At 39.6% G+C, this 13,389-nt stretch overlaps 2 protein-coding genes across 5 annotated transcripts in view; one reads left to right on the forward strand and one right to left on the reverse strand.

The window, feature by feature from the left end:
* kif16ba (kinesin family member 16Ba) overlaps positions 1 to 12,808 on the forward strand; it is a 33,567-nt gene extending 20,759 nt beyond the window's left edge. The window contains exons 21-28 of one of the 4 annotated variants that reach the window (XM_034129562.1): positions 876 to 1,025; positions 2,164 to 2,275; positions 3,409 to 3,456; positions 3,758 to 3,805; positions 7,405 to 7,524; positions 9,025 to 9,114; positions 9,232 to 9,315; positions 10,702 to 12,808. In XM_034129562.1, coding sequence (XP_033985453.1) covers positions 876 to 1,025; positions 2,164 to 2,275; positions 3,409 to 3,456; positions 3,758 to 3,805; positions 7,405 to 7,524; positions 9,025 to 9,114; positions 9,232 to 9,315; positions 10,702 to 10,863 — 814 coding nt within the window. In that variant the 3' untranslated portion in view covers positions 10,864 to 12,808. Of the gene's footprint in view, positions 1 to 875; positions 1,026 to 2,163; positions 2,276 to 3,408; positions 3,457 to 3,757; positions 3,806 to 4,651; positions 7,230 to 7,404; positions 7,525 to 9,024; positions 9,115 to 9,231; positions 9,316 to 10,701 lie in introns of those variants that run through there. The other 3 variants (XM_034129563.1, XM_034129560.1, XM_034129561.1) reach the window with 3 other exon arrangements.
* Positions 1 to 13,389, reverse strand: part of LOC117481734 (E3 ubiquitin-protein ligase TRIM39-like) — a 937,572-nt gene that overhangs the window by 252,880 nt on the left and 671,303 nt on the right. The gene's annotated exons all lie outside the window — the stretch shown is intronic.

Here is a 13,389-nt window from a genome sequence, read left to right on the forward strand (position 1 = left end):
CATGTGTGCATAGCTACAGTGTAGATATGACTTAGGTCACAGGCTCCTCCAACAGAGCAACACAATAACACAGATACAATAGTACAAGTAGATAAAATAAAATAGAATATAATAGAAATAGTGCAGAATAGTCTATATACAGTCATTTAAATATTGATATATATAAGTTGCAAACAGATGAATGTTATGGATGTTCTTTCAAAGGTTCAGGTGTTTAACAGTCTTATGTTCTGTGGGATGAAACTGTCCCTGAGTCTGGTGGTTTTAGACCTCATGACTGTAATATCATGTGCAAACTGGACAAGACTGTAGGAGACAAAATGCTTACTTGGCCTGAGTTTCTGATGAGATAAGATAAGAAGTACTTTATTGATCCCAATTTGGGAAATATGCTGTGTTGCAGCAGCATAAAAAGACATGGAATTGTACAATACAAATTAAAAGAAATACACAAAATGTAAACATCTCAATAGAAATAAAATGGCATTAAAAAAAATATATTATTTGTATTATCATTGTTTATTTATATCATGTTAATTTGTATTTTGTTAGCACCTATGATCACATAGGTGTGGTTTATTGGTATTTAGGTCACCTGTTGTACGCCGGTTTTGTGGATGACCTGTGCTGATATTTTGTTGTTGACCGTGTGGTCCTACTTAAGTTATCCGTTGTTTCATTTTGTCCATCAAACATCATCAACCTTTCACCTTCAGTATGGGCTTTCTTGTTAAACACACGTCACGACCTAAAGCCAGGTTTAGCCTCAATGTAGTGAGTACTGTTTGTCCTGAATCAGATATGGAGAAATCAACATTTTTGTGTAGTGCTGCCACAAAAACAGAGCTCATAGTGTTGTTGTTTTTTCTCTGAAGGGTGGAGCGGGAGATCCAGAAGCTGCGACAGAGGATCAGTGAAGGAGAAGAGAACAACAGGAGTCACTCCATCAGTAACGAGGAGAAGAGCAGCTCTGCGGTCAGCCACATGCAGAGTCTGACCACGCTGCTGCCGCTGTCCGACGACAGGTACTCCTCAGGGAATACTCATGGTGTTCATTTTGTTTGCTATTTTTTTATTAGTTGCTGTCCTGTTTACAATGTCAGCTTTTGTCATATTTAGTCATCCTGTTGAGGAAAGGTCTGGGCATTTTAGTCTTATCTTAGTTAAAGAAAACTGTAGCTTAATCTATTTGTAGTTGATGAAAACTTGACTTTTTAGCAATCGAAAAAGAGCTAACAATATAATAAGAAAACCTACATTTGAAAACATTTTAGTCCAGCCTCTTTTATTGGGTTTTCATCATTGTCTCGCCTCAGACAAGAACAAAGGCTTGTTGAACTTCATATTTAGTATATTTTATTTGTTAATAAAGAACAACTGTCTTTATAATATGATCCTTACTCGGTTACATTTTCAGGGTTTTCTAACTTCTATGCATTCCCCAAACTTAAAACAATATTAAAGGTCCCATGTCATGGCCATTTCTACTGATCATAATTCCATTGTTGAGGTCTACTAGAATAGATTTACATTGTTCAATGTTCCAAACTCACATTGGTTTCTCATACAGCATCTCTGTATAGTATGTGTATTCACTCTCTGTCCTAAACGGCTTGTTGGAGCTCCTGCCCCCCCCCCTCCCTGTGAGCCCAGTGGCCGTCTGCGAGACAGCGAGACACAGCGAAACCCAGCCCGAAACCAGCCCGAGCACACACACACACCCGCAGCCTGGCTGTGAGTCTGTGTGTGCTCACACACCGACTCACAGCCTCGCCGCGTCCCGCCGTCTCAGGCTGAGAAATCCGCGGAGCTGCAGCTGAGAAAAGATTGTGTGTGAGGAAGGAACGTAACGTTACATCACTATACCCAAATACGTCACTATACCCAAGAAGAAAGAAATGGAAAAAGAGAAATCCCCAACGAGGCGTTCTGGGGAGTTTTACTCGCTACAGGGTGCACTTTGAGGGTTTGTGACTCTGCAGACCGTTTACATGCAGAAAAACCTTCATAACACACAAGGGGACCAGAAAAGCATGACATGGGACCTTCAAGTATTGTCACAAATAAATTGTAGATTTATTAGAGTCTTGATTTTTCTATAGACCGATTGTTTTTCATGTATTTCTTTACATTGTTACTCAAGCTTGTTCTCCATCTTACCAGGATAAATGCCTACATTGAAGAGGAAGTCCAGCGGAGGTTACGCAAGATGAATCTTCTCAACGGCAGCAGCAGCATGGATCTGTCTCTGTCTCTCTCCTGCGAATCTCTCAGGGTAAGAACTGCTTTTCACTCCAGCATTCATTTATCTTTCACACCTGCTGACAACAAAACATGTTCCTCCCACCGGCCTTTACTCAGATGAATACTTAACATCAGTCATACAGAAAAACATCCACTTATTAATTAATATGTTATGTTATTCCAATAAAAAAACAGTCGGTATACTGTATGTAAACATATTTTCATTTAGAGTAGAATAGGATCCTTTATTGTCATTATACAGGTACAATGAGATGAGTAGAGCTAAGACAACATACAAACAACAAGCATTCATACTTCAATATGCAGATCAAGTTAAAGTGCAGGAATACATCGGTTTAAGTAAAAATAAATATGTTTGAATGTGTATAAAAATATATATGTGTATATATATTGTGTCAGTGCAAGTATTGCTCTGGGGAAGAAACTGTCTGTTTGTCTTTATGCGTATTCTGTACATATCCACCCATTCACTATTTGTTTATGTGCACTATGTCAACAACTTTTTGTTGATTGAAATTAAAGCTCTACTGTAGTTGTTAAGAAACATCTAAAGGCCGCTACACACCCACCTGAGACCAAAGAACGCGTACCGAAGGCGTCCCGACTTTTACGTCAGCTACGTCGCCTGCGTCGGCTACGCCGCCCGCTACGCCGCCCGCCTACGAACACACCGCAAATACTTCAGTCGACGAGTGGCAATAACTGTCCTTACCAGCAGGCAGCGGTAGTGTGAACAGCCAATCAGAGTGATTGCTTGGGCCGACTTTCTCTGACCTCCCGTGGCCGATTCAACATGTTGAATCGGCCACGGGAGGTCAGAGAAAGGTGTGAAAAGGTGCCGTAAAGAGACGACGGTGCGGGACACACCAACCTGAGTAGGGCGCCGCGAATGCCCGACTGCCTCTGACGGCCTCTGACTCCCAAAATTGGGTTGGTGTGTAGAGACCTTTAAAGAAACGTATTGCTCCTCATTGCGTTGAATATGGCTTCTATTCCTGAAACACATTAGGTGAGGCTTCATTTGTGCTCTTAAATGTATATTGTGTTGTTGAAAGTAAAGTGTAAAGTAAAGAAATCTAGCAGGTCCAGTGTGGAAGCGGCTTTCTCTGTGTCGAACTGATCTTTAGCTCTTTAACCCCACAGGAGGAGGAAGAAGCTAGTGACTGTAGCTCTGTTAGATTAACAGAGGAGGTAAGACCAGGATCCACCTGCTCTGAATGAGACTTTCCCCGCTCTGAAATCTGCATGACTCTCCCAAATATGATTATGGATCGAATCATTAACACTTATATCAGTCAGTTCTATTGTTTGCTCTTTTAATTGGGTTCTCCTCCACCTGATCTCAACTCATCTCTTTCATTTGTCCCTTTCTCCTGGCATCATGGTGTATCATTGGAATATCAAATAAAACATTATGCTTGGTATTTTGCACCTACTTAATGTTTTTGTTTGGTATTTGTGACACTGATAATTAATGTTTTAATGTTTTCAGGATGAGGAAAAGCAGAACAACATGAATCCGAGACGGCTCAAATATGAGGTAAGACAAAGATCTAATTTTTGTATTGGGATAATTGTCTTTTTTATAATAAATCAATTAAAATCTGTAAGCCTGCCACATTTAAACAATGACTCACATGCATGTAAAAAAATGAAAAAATGATTCCACATATCATTGACCAAAATCAATGTAATTTAAAATGAGATGGTGAATGGGTTTCCATTTTATTTCTTCAGGTTTGTAAAACACAGGAATTCACAGATGTACACATGTTCTTTTATAATTCCAGTTTAGTAGTACGAGATAAAAATTGAAATAGCAAATTGTTAGGATTGAAGTCAGTCTTGAAAGTTGATCAAGTTGTTATTTGTGAAAGCAAAGTGGGAAGAAAGCCCATTCTCCTCTTTAAGATGGTAGCGACCAAATAAATGAAAAGTAGACAGACAACTAAACACATGTATGCAATGTATTTCAGCTCAAAATCCTTCATTTCAAACTGTGAAACTAAATATGGGTAGAATAGTTTACGCAGATCCCTTTTTTGTCAATTGACGTTCAAAATAGGTGGATTTCAAGCCAGAAACAAAAAAATAACAATGTAGTTCTGTAAAGACAATCGATGTGCTCACAGGAAGGTTATAGTGATAAGAAATATTTGCAAGTGCTACTTTTCCCTCATTTATTTAGAATTCAAAGATTCCCAGTACACTTGTCATCCTAATTTGCATGCCAAACCTCTTTACACTGTTAATTTTGAATCACGTACAACTCGCCTGTGCACCTGGTGATGGAGGAAATGGTAATTCTCAATGGGTTGGACTTCAGTATAATTCCTTCACGTCCTTCTTAGCGATGTAGTCATGGACTCCCCCCTTGTGCACACAGAAAGCCTGCGAGTCCGGGTCTAGCTTCCTGCCTGCCCCGGAGCTTGAGGCTTACTCCCCTCCTCACAACCAGGAAAACCTGTTGGAAGAACCAGAGAACGACCTCTTAAAGCTTCACAGAGAAGAAAAAGTAGAATCAGCTGGAGAGTTGATTAAAATAGAGGAAGTGCCTTACAAATATGTCCACTACGACAAATGGTGGCGAGATGGAGTGACAGTACCCCATGAAGAGGTTGCCCAAGATGTCTGTAAACCTGATCACTGTGACATTGGACAACGCAAGCTTTTTGACACATCGGCAAACGCAGAGAACAACGGATTTGATGAAAACAAAAACATTCCTGATAAGGGAGGAAACTCTTCTGCCTGCTGTGAACCCGATGATGATAAAAAGGTTGAAGATACAGCCAGCAAGCACCAAACAGGGATGGAACGAGATGGTGAACTTCCCAATGGTCAATCATCAAAGTTGAAGAACTCTGTCAATGGTAACATCAGTGAATCCGTAAATAAGACCAATTCAAAAACTGAGAAAGTAGCAGCAAACAGGGGCTATGGTTTTGGTTATTTTGCTGGAAAGTTGTCCGAAGTGTACAAAGACGCCAGTAGAACACTACAGGGCACAAGTGAAATCATTCGAAATGTACGAGTGACTGAAATGAAGGATGTAGTCTCTCAGTATGTGACCATGATGTCCAAAGAGCTGCCACTGATTAACCGAATGCAACCGGAGCCAGAACCATGTTTTGATGCCAAAGAGAACAAAGTCAGTCTGGTTGATCTGTCCAAAGATTGCGCCCTAAGTCTACCTCAAAGTTGTGGCATGTCTACGATCCCAGGCGTCTCCGAATGGCCAGAAGGCTCTGTGTCGTCTCTCAAAGACCAATGTCCTGAAGTGTTTTATCAAAAGTTAGTCCAGCTGCCTCCAGTCTTGTCCGAGCTACAGACCTTTACATCCCAGAAGATGCTTGAAAAGTTGGAATCTCTGAGTCCTCAAATCAAAGTCAACAAGCTCTTGAGTATCTTCTGGCTCAAAGCTGCCAACAGTAAGCAGCCGATACCAAAGCCTGGGTGCTTGCTTTTGACCGAAAAGGAGATAATAGTGCTGTCAAGTGAAGCAAATTCAGACGACACCATAACTATTCGTCACCATTTTAATCTCCTGGAAATCAAGATAGTCCAGATTAGCTTGGCAGGACAGCACGTTCGCCTAATTGGCTCCACGGAAGACACCGTCTTGGTAGTTTTTACCCACAGCAAAGAGCTGACCCAGGACTTCTGCAAGGCTTTACTGAAGGTCCTTTCTCAGGGAAAGTCCTCTGAAGGGACTGAAGATCACCCGTTGCTCTCCGGTGATCTCATGGTTCTCTCTTTGGATTGGAGGTCAAACATTCCTGACATCGTTCTGGATAACGGACTTCAAGTCACCTGCCGATTCAAGCGCATCCTCGCAGACTTGCTCTACATCGTCCACGGGAACATGGAGGGTCCTGGCAAACCTTCTCTGGCACACATTCGTCCTCTGCTCTACACCAGCGTCAAGGTCAAGGACGTTCCCCGCTTGCCCAAAGACGCCATTTATCAGTTCCTCCTGACAGACAGTCATGTGGTTCTTCTTCGGGAGGACGGCGTCTTTCACCCGGTGCCACGAGGATCCAGTCTGCTTCTTGCTATTCCTCAGTTTCAGGCACTCAAACTCTGCCGACGATCAGACATCAGATGCTTGTTCGTGAAGAAGGATGACAACTGCCTGGTGGTGGATTTCACGTTTAAAACAAAAAAAACTCAAACGCGAGAGAAGAAGATCGAGTTCAGACGAGGCTCGGCTGACGTGTGCTCCATCACCAATTTGAGCAGTCAGGGTGATTCCTGGAAGTTATGTTTTGGATGTTCCTCAGAAGCTGAGATCTTGATAAACCATCTGTGTACTTGAGTTAAACACCGAAAGGCAGTTTCACTTGAATTAAGTCACAAATGCAACGTACTTAACTGCGTCCAAAAGGAAGAAATTGAAATGAAGAAAGATATTCAGTCACTTATAATTGTTTCGGGATGTGTTAAATAAGTTACCACAAATTGACGGAAAACGAGTTGGAGACATTTCTGGAAACATGATTATTTATAATGTCAAAGTAAATGCATTTATAAGTAATTTTAGATGTTCAAATGTTATTTTGTGATTTCGTCATTGTGCCTAAAGATTTTCTTTTTAAATGAAGAAGCACAGATCATGTTAGGTTTATATTCATTATTATTTCTTGTCATTTCTGTTGTTTATTTGTTTTAAATAATAAATTAAAAAACAATTATATGTACTTTTGAATTTCAATGTTTTTTTTTTAAATGTTTTTTTTGCTTTCTACTATTTTAAGTCATGTTGACAATTCTTGATTTTTGTTTGCCTTGCAATCATTTATGGTTAAAAGGGAACATTTTGCAGCTGCACTTTAATTATCGATCGAATGACTTCAATAAATGCTTTATGATAAGAAGTGATTAAACATGAAATATGATTAATATGTATTTAAATCAGCAATGTTTAAAGTGCCTTTAACTGTTAATAAACAGGATAATAAAGATTAAACTCAGTGATTCTTATTGACCGAATATATTTGGCATTTCAAATACACCATTCAAGTAAAAAAAAAAATGGTTCATAATAATGTTTTCTGAGTCAACCCTTTACTCTCCACTTCCTTTCTTGTTCTTCTCTTCTTTTCCTCGTCTTTCATCTCCCGGTGATTTCCTCTGCAGCATCTGGTGTGTCGCTCCGGGACGAGCTCCGACGGCCTTCAGGAACCCGTTAAAGTTAGCATTCCTCGTTACGTTCTCCGCGGGCAGGGGAAGGACGAGCACTTTCAGTTCGAGGTGAAAGTGAGTTCAGGACTTAAAGGTCCCCTATTATTCTGTTTTTCATCAATATATTATAGGTCTCAGATATATACAGAACATGTCTCTGAAGTGTTTGGCTCCAAACACCAAACAGATCATTGCAGCATCCCATAATCCCCTCTGTTTCAGCCCTGTTTCAAAAGTGCTGATTCTCTGTCTGTTACTTTAGATGAAAATAAGGAGCCCCTCCCCACGCCCCTCTGCGAGATATTTGGTTAAAGAGAACTCAATGGTGCTCTAGGAGGAGATTCAGGTGATAAGGGGAGGGGGTTACCTTGGTTGGTGATTGGCTAATGGTTACACAAGCCAAAACATCGTTATGACATCATAAAGTGGCCAAAATCTGATCAGCTCATTTTCAGACAGGTTTTTATTTAAATGGATCAGGACAAAAAGAGAGAGAATCTTTGTTCCTGAAACTTTCAGAGTCTCTTTCCACAGAGGGGACACATGTTGATGTAGAAGAGACATGAAGAAGAGGGGACACATGTTGATGTAGAAGAGACATGAAGAAGAGGGGACACATGTTGATGTAGAAGAGACATGAAGAAGAGGGGACACATGTTGATGTAGAAGAGACATGAAGAAGAGGGGACACATGTTGATGTAGAAGAGACATGAAGAAGAGGGGACACATGTTGATGTAGAAGAGACATGAAGAAGAGGGGACACATGTTGATGTAGAAGAGACATGAAGAAGAGGGGACACATGTTGATGTAGAAGAGACATGAAGAAGAGGGGACACATGTTGATGTAGAAGAGACATGAGAAAGTGGATTGTGCATGATAGGTGACCTTTAAGTAAATGCACAATGGTCCCTTTTTTGGTACACCTGTACAATCTCGTGCATCAGTTAAAGGTGGGGTAGGTAATTCACTTCAGAAACACTTTTTGTTATATTCCATGGAATGCACTTAACATCCCGATAGCAATGAATACATTAAATGCTTTGACAATAATAATAAATGTCATCTGTGGAAGCCGTAGCGCTGTAAAAAGCACGACCAATTATCTGCCTCGGCCCGCGGCAGATAACTGGATGGCCTACCTGCCTGTCAGCCTTCCATCTCGTGCCCTCATTGGTCATGTGCGCGTTCGTGTGTGTTGGAGGAGGGGCTCTGTAAGGAAGTCTGAAGGAAGGGGCAGATTATTTTCGGTTGTGCTCTTTCAAATTCTAGCGCACTCGAGCTGGTTTCCCCATTCTTACCTACCCTACCTTTAAATACATTTTTCTCTATTCATTTCAGTTTAGTTGTTGGAAATGCGGTTAAAATGAATGTTTATTACTGAGGGTGTAGTACGGTATACAATTATATTTAGAGATTCACTCAATTAGGTTGCTTTAAGTGTAAAATACTCAGGATTTCGTTTGTGGCGATTTTGTTACACAATGATTAATCATCTCCGACCTCAGTTTTGACACTGAAACCTTGGGTGTACTTTTTTGATAGACATTAAACGTTTCTCTCTCCACGTTCAGATCACTGTGGGGGATGAGATGTGGGCCGTATTCAGACGCTACACTCGCTTCCGGGAAATGCACAAGAGCCTGAAGTTGAAATACCCAGAGGTGAGAGAGAGAGAGTTTGATTTATTTTACAAGTATTGAGTCTGTCGAGTCACTTTGTCCGGGTCACACGTCTCTGAGCTTTGTTTAGTGTCACTCAGAAGTCTCTGTTTGTTTCAGCTGGCGGCTCTCGAGTTCCCTCCCAAGAAACTGTTTGGAAACAGAGACGAGCGGATGGTCGCTGAACGTCGGAATCACTTAGAGGCAAGACATCTTTTATTTATTATTTTAAATATATTTGTATTGAAGATACATAGAAAAGACATGTGGTACATTGATAGGAATCACAGTTATAAATGTTCAACAGTTCAAAGCTACTAGTGTTCAGCTTAGTCTCTACTATTGATCATCAATTGACAAGCCATACATAGTTGATCTTCACTTGAAGGCGTACAATATTTAAATTATAACCAAAACAGACTATGTGGCCCAAATGTAAGAGTGTTGTACAGACTAACAGGACAAAACTAAATACATACAAAATAATAATAAAACAGTACAAAGACAAAAACTAAATGTATAATAAAGAGGGAAATCAGTAGACAAAAATGAGACAAAAATGAGAGAGATTTGAAGAAGGTTAAGGAGGGTTGCTGAGGCGAGACATATTTTTACAGTTTGAATGACACATGAAAGATAAAACCATCGTGTGTTCAAGGGAACAGAAATGTTAGAGGTCTGAAACTGTGGTAGACAGTGAGGATGTTTTCAATAAGAGATGCAGATATCGTACGTTTTTTCTATGCATGTGATGAAAATATAACATTTTAGTAATAATAAATTAGACATAAAAGTGCTGAACTACTAAACAAACATAATTTAAATGTATTTTCCGCTTTTTAGTCTTCTGTGTGCTTTGGTAGATTCTGCCGGGCACTTCATTTACATTTCAAAACATCAATCAACTCAATACATTTCTGCACACATCGCTTCATAAAAACATTAAGACGGGTGTCATATAAGGTGTCAAAAGAAACACATTACAAAATGACATTTAAATACATTTAAGTAGTAGTTAAGATTTAGTGCAATTACAAAAAAAACACATCTTAGCAACATCCGCTTTTTTTGGTACATTTTCATGAATACAAATCACAGTTTTAGTTTAGTTAGTGTCTCAGTGTGACAAGATAATAAATTGATCTTGTAATTGCAGGTATCCACCAATGCAGAATGTTTTCAGAATGGCCGCCCGATTGTTTGTTCTACCTCTAGTCCTGAAGCCTGTGAACTCATACTTGTTATTTCCTTTCGTTGTAAAAGTAATTTATTTTTGGTTGTTTTGTACAAAAAAGATTATTTGTTTGAAACAATGAATCCAATATCACGGATGCTGATGACCTAATCTTTTATTTTCAAGAAAAATGTACGCTAGAGGGGGACCAGGAACATTTTGAAGCTTCTTCTTGCCCCTGTTGAACATGACGGAGACTATTTGAGAATTCTTTTTTTGTACCTTGAACGTTTTTTTTTGTTTTGCTTCTCTTTGTTATAATTATTATTATAATTATTATAAGTATTGTTGTTTGTTTTGTTTCTGACATGTTCAATAAATTGACTAATAAAGTGTAACACTGTTGTTTTTCACAGCGTTACCTGAGGAGCCTGTTCAGAGTGATGCTGTCGTCGTGCGGCTCGCCTCTCAGAGCCGACGCTGACGGCCATTTCCATCTCAGCAAACACGCCATCGGTGAGTTCTATCCGTTCTTCAAGAAGGGCGTCTTCGAGCACAGCAGCCACGGCACCGGATGACCCCGCGCGAGAAGAAACCTCCTCCAAAGAACCAAAAGGAAAAGGAAAAACAGCTCGGTGCCTTTTTCTCCAGAGAGAATCGCCTCAGAAGGAAAAGCTTGCAGGTCAGTTTCCTCGATCTGAAACCAGGTGCTGCTCAGAGGAAGAGGAGGGAACTCAGCTGTGTTTCAAGAGTTTCATTTAAACTATGGCAATACACGGCTAGGCTAAATATATTAACATGCAGCTACGATATTTATAGAAACTCATGACCGTTTTGCAACTCTAAAAGTAAAAGAAAAGCTGTGTTTTTATCGCCTGCTGAACAAAAGATGATCAACTAAACGGTTCCTCAGCAACAAAGTAATATATGATACAAAAACACCACACATTTCAGCTTCTTAAACACGAAGATTTGCTGTTTTTCACTGTTAAATATCATTATATACAGGATATATATTGACTGTTAGTCGCTGTTAAACTAAATAATGCATTTTTAAGACGTTAACTTCGATTCTGGGACATTCTGTTGGGCATTTTTCACTCATTTTTCACATTTTATAGATTTATGAACCACTGTATAAAAAGGAATAGATAATAGAAATATGTATTTTAGTTCAAACACATGATGGACCTTGAGTTGTTGAGAGAACAGCTATGAAAGACTGAACACTACTTTGACAGTAGAGCACATTATCCTTTGTTCACTGACATTACTTTGCACAGAAGACGGATGTTAGACTGAAGCGGGGATAAATAAACATTAAACCGTTAAATGCTAGTCTGTGTGTTCGCTTCAGATCACAGACAACAAGTCAAAGTAATGCTGGAATTCCTCCATTGTGCTGTAGCAACAAGAGACAGACTCAATATTAGCATGGCAAGGCGTAATGTGATGTACATTTGAAGCTTAAGTCCCAAAAAAAACACATTTCTCTTGTTGTCAGACGGTTTTCTTTCCTGTCACTGTGACTCACGCACTGTTTGAAGTTGGCGACGAGCAGACCTTACTCAAAACAAATGCACTCAAGCTGAAATAACTCTGTGGAAGTGAAGCTAAAACACACAACCAGTAACAAGTGATGATGATGTGTCGCCTGCTGCCGTTATTCTGTTAAAACCACAACAGCTAAGAGTCTCCAGATTCATGTTTTTGTTCCCATTTAATAACTTTATATGCACTTATGATCATATCGGTGCCATCTGAGAGGTTTTTCTTTAAATGTTATATCAGTGCCACGCTTTATATGGGTCCAAGCAGGAGTGGATGAAGTTCAATTTATATAATTCCCAAACGTGGAATAATCCCAAAGATAGTTACAAGGACAACATTTGCCATTTTTGTTATTTTTTTTTATACATTTGCATTTTGTGAACTGCGAAGTTAAGGGATATTTTGAGGCTTCATCTACAAAGTAAGTGTTTGAGAAGAAGGGAAAGTGTTTCTGAGTTTGTTCCTTGTAAGCGTTCTTATGCTTAAACAAGTCATTAACCCATTACCCACTTTATATAGGAATAATAATCATGGAAACCTGTAAAATAAATAATTAGAACCCAGAAAGTGATGGTGTGTAGTTTAACTTACACACACTTCTCTCTTCAAATCAGCACACACTTGTACTCATTAGATTCTTACTATAATGACACACAGACAGAAACTTCTATCACAGGGAATACTTTTCCTCCGGCAGCTCAACACTTATATATTCCCGAGCTGATTTTATTTCCAAAGCCCCATCATGTGATCCTGAAGTCTTCCTCCTCACTGTTTGTCGCTGCTGTTTGTTTTTGACACTCGTGGAGTTTAATTTGCCGTCTGACCACTGACTGCTTTTTTCATGAGCCATACTGTGTGTGTGTAAATAGATTGTAAATGTCGATGTGCATAGTTTTTCTATACGATATGCTTGTATGCAATGTGAACTATTGGCATTGAATGTCAGTAAAGGGAATGTACAACATCCTCCAGACTGTGTGGACTCTTTTCATTCCTTCGTGAAGCACCTGCCAGGCAAATGTTTATTTTAACGCAAACTATGATCTTTTCCTAACCTGACAATGTTGTTCGTTTTCTTTTACCTAAACCAGAGGCGATTACTTGTAGAAAACTCTCAATGTGTGTGAAGATAACTGTCAAAGGAAAAGTTTGAGACATTATCCCTTACATGTTTCCAACTTAAAGTGGACCTATCATGCTATATTATAATAATATAGTGTAGGACCATACCTATATAAGGCATATTTATACTTTTTTTTTTTTCAAAATACCAAACAGATCATGCATTTTAGCCATGCCTCATTTTGCTCAATTTGCACTTTTTTAGCTCTGTTTTAGCAAGGGCAGATTCAGTGAGAACAGCACCACCTACAGGCCTGGCATATGTACTACAGCGTCTCCAGCGCTTTTGAACGGCAATGGCCGTGGCTGTCTCCTCCTGATTGGTGGAGTTGGCCCAATAGCCGTAGCGCCACTTTCCTGACGTCAGGACAGTGTTCAAATCTGGATCAGTTTTTATCAGATCCGTTGCAGCCCCTTTTTTAGAGATT

This window comes from Trematomus bernacchii, unplaced genomic scaffold, assembly GCF_902827165.1.
Source record: "Trematomus bernacchii unplaced genomic scaffold, fTreBer1.1, whole genome shotgun sequence".
Lineage (NCBI taxonomy): Eukaryota > Metazoa > Chordata > Actinopteri > Perciformes > Nototheniidae > Trematomus > Trematomus bernacchii.